The sequence below is a fragment of the Nycticebus coucang genome, chromosome X, assembly GCF_027406575.1.
Source record: "Nycticebus coucang isolate mNycCou1 chromosome X, mNycCou1.pri, whole genome shotgun sequence".
Taxonomy (NCBI): domain Eukaryota; kingdom Metazoa; phylum Chordata; class Mammalia; order Primates; family Lorisidae; genus Nycticebus; species Nycticebus coucang.
This window is the reverse complement of record NC_069804.1, coordinates 143261275-143275862: the sequence shown is the minus strand read 5'-3', so window position 1 is coordinate 143275862 and position 14588 is coordinate 143261275. Positions and strand designations below refer to the sequence as shown.

At 39.9% G+C, this 14588-nt stretch overlaps 1 protein-coding gene across 3 annotated transcripts in view; it reads right to left on the bottom strand.

Moving 5' to 3' along the window:
- DOCK11 (dedicator of cytokinesis 11) overlaps positions 1-14588 on the bottom strand; it is a 237142-nt gene that overhangs the window by 125060 nt on the left and 97494 nt on the right. For all 3 annotated transcript variants that reach the window (XM_053579537.1, XM_053579535.1, XM_053579536.1), the window contains exons 20-24: positions 13088-13211; positions 8432-8553; positions 7854-7940; positions 6512-6601; positions 968-1086 (exon numbers count right to left, since the gene is read on the bottom strand). In XM_053579537.1, coding sequence (XP_053435512.1) covers positions 968-1086; positions 6512-6601; positions 7854-7940; positions 8432-8553; positions 13088-13211 — 542 coding nt within the window. The remainder of the gene's footprint in view (positions 1-967; positions 1087-6511; positions 6602-7853; positions 7941-8431; positions 8554-13087; positions 13212-14588) is intronic.

Sequence of the window (14588 nt, the reverse complement as noted above, 5' to 3'; positions counted from 1 at the left end):
GAAAGCTGAAGTCAGGAACATTAGAACAACCAGCACTGAACTCACAATATTTTTCACGTCTCCTGTTTTAATTTCAAAATTCAGATACATTTTGCATTCTGTACTACAATATATCCTCATTTGTTTTCTTATAAAAATAATACTTCCGTATTCTTTCAAGTAAAAACTGATGGCTTAAGGCCACATTCTGTTCAATGTAAAAGTCATGTGTGGCTATTTAAATTGATTAAAATTAAAATTAAACACAATTCAACATTCACTTTCTCAGCTCCACTGTTCTCAACAGCTACACATGGTTAGTGGCTACCATATTGGACAGCATGAGTGGAGAAAATTAACATCATTGGAGAAAGATCAGTTAGAGCTTAAATATTTCTAAATACATAAGGCAAATATTAATGGGCACGAAGGGAGAAAGAGAGAGCAATACAAGAGTAACAGGGGACTTCAGTACCCTACTTTCAACAATAGCTAGATCAACCAGTCAGAAAATTAATGACAAAATACTGGACTTGAACTACACTTAGACCAAATGCACCTAATAGAGATTTACAGAACAGTCCATCTAAGAGTGACAGAATATACTTTCCTTCTCATGTGCACATGGAATATTCTCTTGGATAGACCATATCTTAGACCACACAAGTTTTACCAAGTCTAAGAAAACTGAAATCATATGAAGGATCATTTCCAATCACTATGGTATGAAACTAGAAATCAGGAACAGGAGAAATTGTTAAGAATTCAAAATATATGAACATTAACGTGTTCCTGAGTCCAAGAAACAAATTGAAAGGGAAATTGAAAAGTATCTTGAGACCAGTAACAATGGAAACAACAGACCAAAACCTGTGGGACACAGCAAAAGCAGTTCAAAGAGGGAATTTTACAGCAATGAATGAGTCCATTCAAAATAAAGAATGATTTCAAATAAACAGTGTCTTTGTATTGTAACACCAAAACTCACATGGTGCAGTTGATGGGAACGTCATCTTCATGGGTCATATTTGTGAGAACTCGGAAGAGTTGCATAAGGATTACAGGTAGAAACTGTATCATGACTTGGATCTCCATGGCATGCAAGCACTAAAATAAGTCATTATTAGTTACGAAAACAAACAGAAATATGATATAATTTGCATGTGAAACAACAAAAAAACTAAGTAATGAGAAATACATTGACTAGCACATAAGCTCACTTAAATGGGAGCTTTTCATGGGACAGGGGACTTTGTTTTGTTAACTTAATTCACACCTCTGTTTTGGCCCTCAGATTTTGTTACTTTAACATTAAATACTACACTGAAGATAACATGTAACTGGGATAAACAGGTGTTGGAAGAATGACAACTGACTCTTGGTAAACCAATATTCAATTGCCGTGGGGAACAGACATATTTGGAGACACTGGAGACACACCTACTAGCCCCCCAGCAGTCTGTTTGTTTTACAGGGGAATGTAGGCCTTCAGTTAATCGGGTGAGCAGTCAAGTGAGATTCAACACAGAGTGCTTCTATATATAACTGGCCTTACACCAGCACCTTCTACAAAACTGAGGTACTTCTGCATTCTAACTACCCGCAAATATTATTTCCTCAAAGGGCTAATACTTGTCTTTAATGATAAGGGTGCTATAAACATCAAAAATAAATGTGTCCATATATAAATAGAAATGATTAAAAAGTGAAAGATGTCAATTTATTTCTTCTTTCTTCTCTTCTCCCCACCTTGACTTACTCACTCAACCAGCCAACCAAAGAAAGAAAAACGTCGTTGAGCACCTTCTTTGTCAGTTCCATGTGTAATTCCATGGGAAACACAGAGGTGGGTAAGTTGTGTCTATGTGTAAGAAACTCATAAGTGATCATTCACAGACTCTCTGACTTTTGCTCCATTTTTTGATCTTTGCACTCATCACCCCTTTTCAGGACTCTATCGTCTGTGTTCAAATCATCTAGATCTCTGTGCAGTTTCTCATCAATTCAATCATAGGGAAAGATATTCAATTTAAAGGAATTCAAGGTCCAACTTTCAAGCTTCTTCTTCCCATACATCCTTCTCTTCTATCTTTTCTGTCATCATCCTTTTCCAGGACCCTCTCATCTATAATCAAAACAGCCTAATTGTTTTCTATCTAGTAAGTCTCTGTCCAGTTTCTCTTTACTTGCCATATATTTAACTCTCATTTCCAAATTCATCTTCCTCAAATAGTGGTTACATTAGACCACCTCCTGCCAAGACTTTTTTTTTTTTTTTTTTTTTTTTTTTTTGATGTCTCCCTATACCTAGGGCAGTTGTTCTCCACCAGGGGCCACTTTGTTCCTCACTGGAGATGTAGCAATGTCTGAAGCCATTGTTGCTTGTTACAACTGGGGGATGCTAGTGACATCTAGTGGTTAAAGGCCAGGGATGCTACTAAATATCCTGTAGTGCAGAGAGCCCGATGCAACAATTATCCTGCCCAAAATGTCATTAGTGCCAAAGTTAAGAAACCCTGACTTAGGGTATTAAGTTCAAATTACTCGGCTCAGCACCCGTAGCTCAGTGGTTAGGGTGATGACCACATACACCCAGGCTGGCAGATTCAAACCCAGCCCAGGCCTGCTAAACACCAATGACAACTACAACAACAAAATAGCTGGGTGTTGTGGCAGGCACCTGTAGTCCCAGCTACTTGGGAGTCTGAGGCTAGAGAATTGCTTAAGCCAGGGAGTTCGAGGTTGCTGTGAGCTGTGATGCCACGGCACTGAGTCTCCAAAAAAAAAAAAAAGTCCAAATTACTTAAGACTCAACCTACATTTTCTACTTGAGCACTCACCATTGTTATTTACGAAGCCAAACTGGTGTCTTCACTGTCCCTTGAATATATTCTATGGTTTCCTACCTTTGTGCCTCTGTTCACATTTTGCAGTCAAATCCTCATCACTCTTCCAAGGTAAATTCAAATCACCCCTTCAGTGAAACCATTCATTTTCTCATTTAACAAAAACATGAACTTCCAATAGCTAAGCTCACCCCCCCAAAAAAAAAACCCACCACTACCACCAGCAAAACCCCAGAGAAAAAAACAAGGTATCTACTATCAAGCACTTCACAGTCCAAAGGGGATTAAGACACGAAACTAAATTATCACAATACCAAGAGTAAATAGTACGGTAGTATGATAAAGAAAATGTATAAAGGAAAGAGCAACTGAGTCTTCAAGTATAAGTCTGCTAAGTGTTCAGAGAAGAGGAAGAATAAAGGACATGTAGGAGAAAGCAGGTAGAAAAGAGAGATGGGCATTCCCTGCAAAACTCATCTCCCATCACTAGCAAGGCTCCTCTACAATTTATTCTCAACACAGCAGCCAGAGTTTTCTTTTCTTTTCTTTCTTTCTTTTTTTTCTGAGACAGGGTCTCACAGAATGTTCCTTTTGAGATGCAAAGTGGATAGTGACATCTTCCCCATGTTAAAAACAAAACAAACCATCACGAACAAAGAGCTGTCATAGGCTTCCCCTGCCGGCATTTATCCGCCTATCCTTCCAAACTAGGCTCATGCCATCCTTCCCCCTTGCCATGCTCTAGCTACATGGTCTTTTTTCCTTGTCTTCCAACATGCCAGTATCACGTGTTTATGCCTCCTACAATATTCTGTTATCCTTTCACATGGCTTTATCACATAAGGTTGTCTTCCTTTCATCAGTTTCCTTTCAGCTTAAAATGTCATTTCCTCAGCTAGGCCTTTCCTGACAACTCCAGCTAGAATGTACTCCACCCTGTTAATCTGCTCTGTTTTCATCACAGCACTCATCTCTTACTATTTAAAATCTCTCTGCCCCACTACCAGGCGTATACTTTTTTAATTGTTCCCCATTCAATTCCCAGCACACACAACAATGTCTGGCCCATAGCAAGTGCTCAATGAGTATCTGATGAATGACGGAATAAATAAAATAAGGAATCACACAGTGAGGTAAAAACAGGAGCCCTATAGACTATTATTTGTATTACTGACATATTGTCATTTCACTTCTGTATGTCCTGTCTCCTCAGCGAGGCTGTAAGATCCCTACGGACAATGACCTGAAGTTATTCTTCTCTGAATGTCCCAAAGATCTAGGAAAATAATAAACAGTAATAAGAGCTCAATGAGTAGATGGTAAGTGAATTGATGATACAATGTCATTTGTAGGGACAACAGAATGCAAGGTGTGGTAGAAAGAATACAGAACTAGGAGTCAAAAGACACATGTCACAGCTCAGCTCTGCTACTAACCAGCTGAATCTCTACAGCTGAATCTTTACTCATCTATAAAAAACAAATGGCACAGTGACTGTGCATTAGGAAAAAAAAATTATTTCCTTGGGGCCACTGTGTTGTATTAGGGCAAGAGACATCTGAGTTATATAGGATTCAAGTGGCCCTCAGCTCAAAACTAGCATAAGTTGAACAAAACTCCCACAGCGGTTAATGCACTTGAATACTTTTCAGCACTAACATTCTGTAAAAAAGCTTGGCGATTTCTAAAATCATACAGTATTTCACTCACTGCCACAAGAGGGCGAGCATAGGGCACATAAATCCAGAAATTCTACATCCTTAAAAAACACAAATACAGGCACATTTGTTTTCCATTTTAAGAATAACAGTACATGAAAATCATGTTCTATTCCATTCCACTCTGTTAAAACTTTTACAAAGCTCCCTCACTGAAGAAAAAAGCCGATGACCTTAACAGACAAAGCATTTATTTGCAAAGCTGGGGTCCTAGATATTACCTGAGAAAAGGATTTCAAAGTTAGAAGACTATTAAACTTCTCAATGATAATTAAGAGCAATAGCCACCATTTATAGACTGTCCCCTCTTCTACTCTTCCAACAGTGTATTTTCCATACAGTAGGGAGACTGATAGTTGACAAACTAGTCACATGAGGTGGTGGCTCTGTTCAAAGCCCCTGAACACTTCAGATCTCACTTAGGAGTAAATTCAAACTCCTCACGGTGGCTTATGGGGCTTCGCCCAAGTAGCTCCCCAGATACCTTTTCCAAGGTAATGTCCTATCACTCTGTGCCAGCCACACCAGAATTCCTGCTGTTTCTTGAATGAATCAAGCCAAACTTCTCATGGCTTTTCTACTTGCTGTCCACAGTTCTCCTCCAGAAATGCACATGGCTGGCACCTTCCTTTCCTTTAAGTCTCTTCTCAAATATCACTTTACCAGAGAGCTCTTCTTGGGTCACTTTAAATCAAGACCCTTCCCATTCTTTGTCCTCCATCACTGTTCTGGTTCTCTTTATAGCGCCCATTACCTATTTTCATAAGATATGAAACATATATGCATCCATTTACATGTTTATTGCCCATCTCCACAAGAAAGTAAGCTCCTTGTCAATAGGGATACAGTCTCTGTTTTCTTCACTTATATTCCCAATGCTCAGAACAAGGCCTGGCCCATAGGAAGCAGATGCCCTGTCTCATTTAAGCCTCATGACCTCATGGCAATATTGTTATCCCCATGTGACAGATGAAGAAACAAAGGCTTACAGAAGTTAAGTCACTTAGCCCAGGTCAGTCACAGACCTAGTAAGTGACAGATCTGGGACACACACTCAGTTTATGATTTCAGAACTCATACTTTTTTCTTTTTTTTGAGACAGAGCCTCACTTTGTTGCCCTTGGTAGAGTGCCATGGCATCATAGCTCACAGCAATCTCAAACTCCTGGGCTCAAGTGATACTCTTGCCTCAGCCTCCCAAGTAGCAGAACCCATACATTTTACCTCACGTGATACTACCTTCTCTATGAAAGAAATGAACATTCTTGTTTCCTGAGTATATCACTGAGAAATAGTGTAAGTCCGAAGGGGATTCAAACCCTGCAGAGGCTTCATTTTAAATCAAACTCCCTCAGGCTAGCCATGGCTAATCTAATATAGGAGCAATCAAGAGACCACAGCCAGGCAGGTTACGATACACACTGCAGTCCTGGCACACAGGGAATAAACAGAGTCTTTCGTCCTCTATAATGTGACAAGTTACAGTGTTCCTTAAGTCTCTCCCCTATGCAACATGCAGAAAACATGTGGCCTTCTTTCTTTAGTTGGCCCTTCTATTACTCTTTCACTCATAAACACAGGAATCATTTCACATTTTATTCCAAGCAAAAGAGATTCCCTTCCTCCTGGTCCTTCTCCCTGTAGCATTCTTTACTTTTACTGGGAAGTCAGCAGGAAGAGAAAAGCCCTGCAAAATCAATTTATGGAACGGGAAAAAAATTTTTTTTCATGAGATTTTCAAAACTATGATGTTGAATTCTGGTTATAACATTTTCTTCCTAATGTAACAACTCTGTGTCTGCTTCTTACCAGTCACTTGCTGAAAAAGTACATAGTAGAAAATGTTCTCATGAGGATATACTGCCAGAAATATTTTAAAATGTTTGTCTGCTTTTTTTTCCATAGCAAAATGTGGCAATAGAAAGACACGAAAAACAAACCTTTCACAGAAAGCTGCTGTTCATTTACCTTTAAATATTTAATGAGCTCTCCTGGAACTTCTTTCGAGCCTGACTGAATCAGCTGGCAGTGATGGAAGAATTTGTGCACATGCAGATCCTGGAACACAGATGGAAACAGCCATATGAAATTTTATTAATTACCCTCAACTGCAGGCTCTCTACCTCTCTCTCCTCCTGCACCTTGCAAACCTATCTACCCGGGCATTCTCATACCCGGATTCAGCAGCTGCAGCTACTGATGTATGAGTCCACATCTGAAGTGGCCACAACACAGAACAACCCAGGTGAACATGCCATGTACCTAAACATGTGGGAGAGGCTGCAATTTATGCCCAACTAGTCAAACATTCATTTAATCCCTCTTTTTACTAGTGTGAACGTTCTCTGAAGTTGGGCTGCTTCTCTGTATTAATGAAATAAGCAGGAATGGAGATCTAAAGTGACAGGTGAACAGGCAGCGCCTGTGGCTCAAAGGAGTAGGGTGCCAGGCCCATATGCCAGAGGTGGCGGGTTCAAACCCAGCCCCAGCCAGAAACTGCAAAAAAACAAACAAACAAAAAAAAAAAAAAACAAACAAACAACAACAAAAAACAATGTGTAAAGTCACAGGTGAACCAAAGAGAAAGTTACCAGAATAGTCTCAGGCATTCAATGCTTCACTGGCAAGAGAGTCCACTGTCCTATATGGAATCAATGTACACTGATTTTGTGGACAGCCTAGAAGCCATCAGAACTGGAATAATGCAATGTATATTTTGACCTGGCTCCCCTAGTAGCTACTGTGTGACCTTCAGTAAGTACACCACTGAAACTTGACTTAGTTTCTTCATCTATACGATGGCGACAATAGCCTCCACATTCGTTTCAGAGTTCTGTGAGGTTCAAATCAGTTAATGGGAATAAAAAGATGTTGTAGGGCCGTGCCTGTGGCTCAGTCGGTAGGGCGCCGGCCCCATATACTGAGGGTGGCGGGTTCAAACCCAGCCCCGGCTGAACTGCAACCAAAAAATAGCCGGGCATTGTGGCGGGCGCCTGTAGTCCCAGCTACTCGGGAGGCTGAGGCAAGAGAATCGCTTAAGCCCAGGAGTTGGAGGATGCTGTGAGCTGTGTGATGCCACAGCACTCCACCAAGGGCGATAAAGTGAGACTCTGTCTCTACAAAAAAAAAAAAAAAAAGATGTTGTAATTTGAGAGAGATTATAACATTTGAGGTAAAATGATTTTACTGTTAATGAGAAAAAATCTTGAAGGCCAACTTTTTAAGGCTATAGGAATCAAATATACTCTATTTTAATCAAGAAATATACTCAAGTATAAAATCTGACAAAACTTCAGATGATGCAACTTACTTGAGTATAAATGGTAGACGCTAAGTGGCTTTTAATCTTCATCAAAGGCTTTGCACCATCCACCCACTTGATATCCACATTAGATTGCTGTGAACAGAAAATTGAGTTTCTGCAACATCACAATGAATAGATGAACAGCACATGACACCTTTACGCATTCCAACACTTTAAAAAAATATATATATATTCATTTCACACAGAAAGATTACTGGAGAAAATAGTTTGCCTTTAGAATACATGTATCCTAAATCATTTTAAATTTCCAACCCTTTGCAGTCTGATCCCTTGATAAATTACAATAAAAATGAATTACTTCAATAAATGAGTGTTTGAAAATGACATACAAAATCTGAGTCCCAGATTCTAAATTTATTATTACAATCAACAGACATAAAACTACTTGTCAAACTGCTAAAAACTCCAAAGACGCATTTTCTGTACTTGCTTCAGTGAGGACCAGCACCAGCCCTCAGACCACAATTTGAGCATCATCCTCCCAAACCATCAACTAGACCAAGGGAATTCTAGTTTTTAAACATTTAATCATGATTACTTCAACAAATGTAATATTTTCCTACCCTTCTTGATTCTGCATCATTCAGATTCAAGTATCCTGGGGGAAGATTGGCGGAAACTGGCAGCTGCTGCTCGAATGTGATGATTCTACCATCCTTCAATAAAGGTACCCAGGCAAACCCAACTGCCAAGACAATAATCAAGCATGAGAAGTGAAATAACAAATGCAATTAGCTACACAAATGTCTGACTACTGGGGGTGGACGGCGGAGAAAGTTGGCTATGTTTCTGGAGACCTGTATGTGGGAGTCCAGGCATTGGGCAACTGAATATTTGGAAAGGAACAATGGGTTAGGATTGCCTCTGAGTTCCAGCCTGGCCACTAACAAGTAAATAACTATCTTCCTGACAATAAAAATAGGAACAACACAATCTTTTTATCTGAAAGTTACTGAGATACTAGTGGGAAATAATATGTGAAAATAATTTAAAACTGAAAAAGTGCTTCAATATCATTCATTACCTTTATGCTCCAGGGGGTATTTTTTGGTAGATTTATTTTTTTTAAAGGCTCAGATTCCTCTCATCCACTCTTAGACTAAGAGTACAGGGTCTCATAGCTGAGACTATCTCAGATAACAATCACATGTTCCTAAACTTCTCATGGCAACCCTAGGGTGAGGGACTATGGAAAATTAAGGTCACAAGTCAAGGTTACACTCTTCTCTCTACGAGGTAGCAAGCATAGTTCAGTTAGGCAGTGTTTTCTTGCTTACAGAAGAGGTGTTAAGTGTAGGTAGGAGAATGCAGGCAGGGACTGGTGTTTATGACTTGAATCCACTAAGAGATTTTCCCCTATCTCTACATTTCTTAACAGTTCTACCCCAAAAGAGCCTCTTGGCTTTCTATTAGAAAACTCATCATGTTCTAGCAAAAAAAGCCAGAGCCATCTGTGCTGCTCAAGTTGAGCAGTGTCAGTATTTCCATTATAGAGACTGCTCTGGGATTCAAGTGTTTATAACTCAGCTGTAAAAAAGCTTGCTCTGGGCTGAATTTTGGCAAATGAGGGAGGGTATTGGCTGCAGAACACTTTTTAAAGCCACCGCTTTCTGATTCTTTAAAATTCTTTGCGTGACTGTGTGTGTTATACTGGGAACACAGAAGTCAACACAAATCTGGTTAGAATGTTTTCATTTACGTGTTTAATTTGGCAAATGCTTTAATTTGAAAAAGGAGACTTGAAACACTGCTTTCTCTAAGTAGACCAAATGGCTTTCTCAGGCTCTGAAATGTAACTAAAGGGCATCTTTACTAGCACAACTTCAGAAATGGTTTCCCCAGACCTTTTCTTTTATAAAAGGCAGAAGAAAGTAACATGAGCAGAAGAACTATTAGAAACGATTCTATCAAAGTAGTTACATTGAAAATCTGACACATGAGAAAAAGATTTCCAGACTGGCAAATAGGAAAATGAAAATAGGTTTCTTATTCTTTGCCTTTTTTCCTCATAGCAATTTTTGCTGGGGTACAATTCAAGACACCATACAATTTATCTATTTAAAGTGTGAGATGTAATGGTTTTTAGTATATTCACCAAGTTGTGTCTCTATTACCACCATCTAATTGTAGAACTTTTTCATCACCCCAAAAAGAAACTCCACAGCCTTAAAAGTCACACCCCACTTCCCCCAGCCCCTGGGAAACACTGATCTACTTTCTGCCCCTATGGGATTGCTCAGACAACATTTTCACACTGTATGTTAATCAGAGCATGGCCAAGTGTGACTCCCAGTCAAAACTCATAGAGAGCACTTGGAAGCTGTAAAGGTATGATGGCAAACATGCCATCTGTCTCAAAGGTAGGAAGCCACTTAAAGGATGGGCAGCTGAAAGTGACGAGCGGCACACAGAGTAGCAGCCACCTCATGTTCCACTGAGTACCTTACCTTCTCCTGTCTAGGATCTGGGGAAGAAAATAGTAATTTATCTTTCAGGAGGTACACATCATCTCAGGTTCTCATTGTTCTGCTACTCTTCTCAATCCTCGAAGTCCCTATGCTGAACTACGTGCAAATTTTATGGGAACACAGAACAAGACTGCACTAGCCAAGAAGGAAACTCCCTCCCTCCTAGGGAGTCCTGCTGACTGCTAGGCACTCAGAGGTCACACTAGCACCCCAAACTCAATGTCAGTCCAAAATTTGCCACCTGCACCCACAGTTCTGCTATCAGCAATGCCTTCTTCCCACTCAGTTTTGAAGTTCAGTGCTAACTGAATTATCTCTCAAGTAGCCTATCATTTGTCACGCCCAATAACTTCTTCTTTGGTAATTCCCTCTTTCTCTGACTCAATACTATTACCCTAGGGTGGTGCTTTCCTTTCTTCGACCTTTGAAATAACCTCGAACTGGTGTTACTAACTCACTCTGCCCATTATTGCTGCCAGATTGGTTTTCCTGAAAAACAGGTCTAACTAGTACTTATACCCCTTCAATAATTCCATACTAGTGACAGAATCAAATCAAATCTACAGCCTGGCATTCAAGGCTTTCCACAATTTGACCTGACATCCTATGATTCCCCTCCCAGTATGCTGTGCTCCAGTCTCAGTCAGTTTCTTGTGGTTCCCTGTTTGTTCTCCTGGATATTCTCTCTGAACAAGGTGTTCCTTCGTCCCAGAATTCCTTACTTCTCTGCCATCATTGCATTATCAAACTCCACCTCGCCCTTTAAGGATTAAACATGACCTCATCCTGGATGCCTTTTCTGACTCTCAGCCACCCAGCCTTTCATCCTCAGCTGAATAACTCACTCTTTTCTGTGTTCACACAGCACTACTTTCTCAATAAACTTCCACTTTCTGTCTTGTATCAATAATTGTTTACTCAGGACTCATTTCCCCTACTAGATCATATGCTCACTGAAAATAAAATCTGTGTTTGATTCCTCCACTGGATCCTCCATAGTACCTACTACAATATCTTGCACATAAGGCCAGAAGCTATGGTTTACACCTGTAATCCTAGCAATCTGAGAAAACAAGGCTGGTGAATGACTTGAGCTCAGGAGTTTGAGACCAGCCTGAGCAAGAATGAGCCCCTCCGCCATTTCTACTAAAAAGAGGAATAACTAGCTGGGCGTTCTGGTGGGCATCGATAGTCCCTGCTACTCAGGAGGATGAGGCAAGAGGATCACTTGAGCCCAAGAGTTTGAGGTTGCTGTGAGCTATGATGACACTGCACTCTACTGAGGGTGACAAAGACTGTCTCAAAAAAAAATGTTGTACATAATAAATGTAGGTTGAATATCTCTTATTCAAAATGCTTCAGACTAAAAGTATTTTACATTTTAGTTTTTTTTTTTTTTTATTTTGGAATATTTACATTGTATTGGTTGAGCATCTCAAATTTGAAAATCCAAAATAGGAAATGCTCATCGCAGCATCATGTCAGTGTTCAAAAAAGTTTCAGATTTTGAAGCATTTTGGATTTGGGATGCTTGATCTGTATGCAGAAATATTTGCTGGATGAATGATGGAATGATTGATATAAGCTAGCGTGGATCTGACGCTCAGGGTGTGCTGATGTTCATAAAGTGATTGTCACAGGCTAGGTCCACAGGGCCTTCTGTATTTTCCTAAGGATAGTTCCTACTGGTTTATCTAAAGCCTTGCCGAATGGGTACATAACTGGGGCTTCACTATTAAAGCTTATTAAACTTCAACCTGGATGGAAGTGGAAGACATTATTCTTAGTAAAGCATCACAAGAATGGAGAAGCATGAATCCTATGTACTCAATTTTGATATGAGGACAATTAATGACAATTAAGGTTATGGGGGGGAAGCAGAAAGAGGGACGGAGGGAGGGGGGTGGGGCCTTGGTATGTGTCACACTTTATGGGGGCAAGACATGATTGCAAGAGGGACTTTACCTAACAATTGCAATCAGTGTAACCTGGCTTATTGTACCCTCAATGAATCCCCAACAATAAAAAAAAAAAAGTTTATTAAACTTCATTAAATCTGTTCTCTTCTCATTAGAACCAGGCAGCCCCCAACCTCCCTAGGGCTCACAGAGGTCCCTGGCTCTGGGCTCGATTCCTTATTCCTCAGTGAGTAGAACTGGAAAATTTTGGTTGCTAGGCATTTTATATAAAAGAAATAACAAAAATGCTATATCACAATATGTGTTTTTCTTTGAGAATAGCAATATTACTTCATGTTGCTCATAGTAGTCTGAGAACATTGGCAACCATTTGGAAAATGATATTTGGTAGAAATGATAATAAAAATGTACTTTTTGGTCAAAGAAAGAAGTAATCTAAGGTCAGGCACACGGTGGCTCATGCCTGTAATCCTAGCACTCTGGGGGGCCAAGGCAGGTCAATCACTTGAGCTCAGGAGTTCGGAGACAAGCCTGAGCAAGAGTGAGACCCCATCTCTACTAATTAGAAATTAGAAAAATTAGCTGGGCATTATGGTGGGAGCCTGTAGTCTCAGCTACTCAGAAGGCTGAGGCATGAGGATGGCTTAAGCCCAGGAGTTTGAGGTTGCTGTGAACTATGACACCATGGACTCAACCCGGGGCAACAGAGGGAGACTCTGTCTCAAAAAGAAAAGAAGAAAGAAGTGATCTGGAGCTAGATGAAAAGATGTCATATCCTAGATAATCTCATTCCAAACAGCTGTGGAGAGAAACATTTAAAGAGCACACATACCTGGAGTTTCGACTGCATCCTGCTTTTTGGTTGTTCCCTTTGTGTTAATTTCACAACTTACATGATAAAAAGTGAAAAGCAAATGATGTTTCTGATGCAGGTGAATGGGAAGCTCAATTTTAATCTGAAATGGCAACAAAATTACACACAGTACTTTGTTTTGTTTTAATCGTCAGGCTTAACTGTCAGACATTTGGTTCAGTTTCATCATACTGTTCCAAAAATACTTCCCAAACGACTGGCCTAGTGGCCAAATAGTAGATACCACTGAAATATATTCCAAATGCTTTTCTTGTCAGTTTCAGTTTGACAACAATATTCTCCTGAGTTGTGAAGGCTGATTTATTACTTTTGCTCAAGAGTCCAGAGGATTCTCCTGGACTCAACTTTGCAGCAGGACTTTCTAAAATACTAGATCAAAACTACATCCTCACAGCCCAAGGATACTGTGTAACCCAATCCGAGTCAAACACAATTCATTTAAAATGTGCACTGAATCTGAAAGGCTACTTTTTTTCTAAGTTGTTGCTCTCTTTTTCATGAAGAAAAATTAAGCCTTTATAAATAAATGTGCAGGAAGTCACAATGGTGTTATGGTATTCACAAATCGGTTTATAATAAATTTCTCCAGAAGAAAAACACAACTTACTATCGAATAAAGAGATGAAAATTATCATCTATGAGGCACAAATTCAGCTCAAAATTAATACCTGTGATAAAGCATCTCAATAATTTTCTAATCAGCACCCAACCAAATGTCTGCAGTGTCTCCTGAAGTATGTAAGAAACCAATTACAGAGTACAGATGTAAGACATATGCCTATACTCACACAAAACACCCAAATAGTCTCTCTGTTTCTCTTAGTATGTAGTAAATGACTAAAAAGCACATTCATTTCAGGCAGCCTAAAAATAAATGTGGATTACTTACTACATGATCAAGCTTTCTATAGTGGCTGGTGTGGATTATAGAAATACACACATTAAACATCTTGGTGATAGATATCTGGCCCAATTATCATTCACACAAAGCATGGTTTTGGTTTATAAGTGGTATCTCTGGTGGGTATATTTCAATACAGAACATGCCTATTCACAGCATCTAGACCATCTGGGTATCTAATGCTCTGCTGAACATAAATATGGGCATACTTCCCCCCTGGGTAGTGAAAAGGCAAGTCACTACTATTCCCCTCTTCAGCTCCTGTGAAACTAGAAACACTGGATTGAGAAAGAAATGAGCAAAGCCTAAGGCTGGATATAAGGCCTCTGTACAATAGCAGGTGGGCGTGGGGAAAATCATGACAGTGGGGGAGCATGGTTTCAGACCAAGCCAAGAATAGAGACATGAGAACTGAGAAGCAGGAACAGCAGAGTCTGGCCTGGGATGCCCGTGCAGGCCACGTGAACACACACAGGATTCAAAAGCAGTCTGCAGAGTTTGATGTGCCAAATACGCACAGACTAGGAGAGGCTGTGACAGAGACACCATGAGATATGC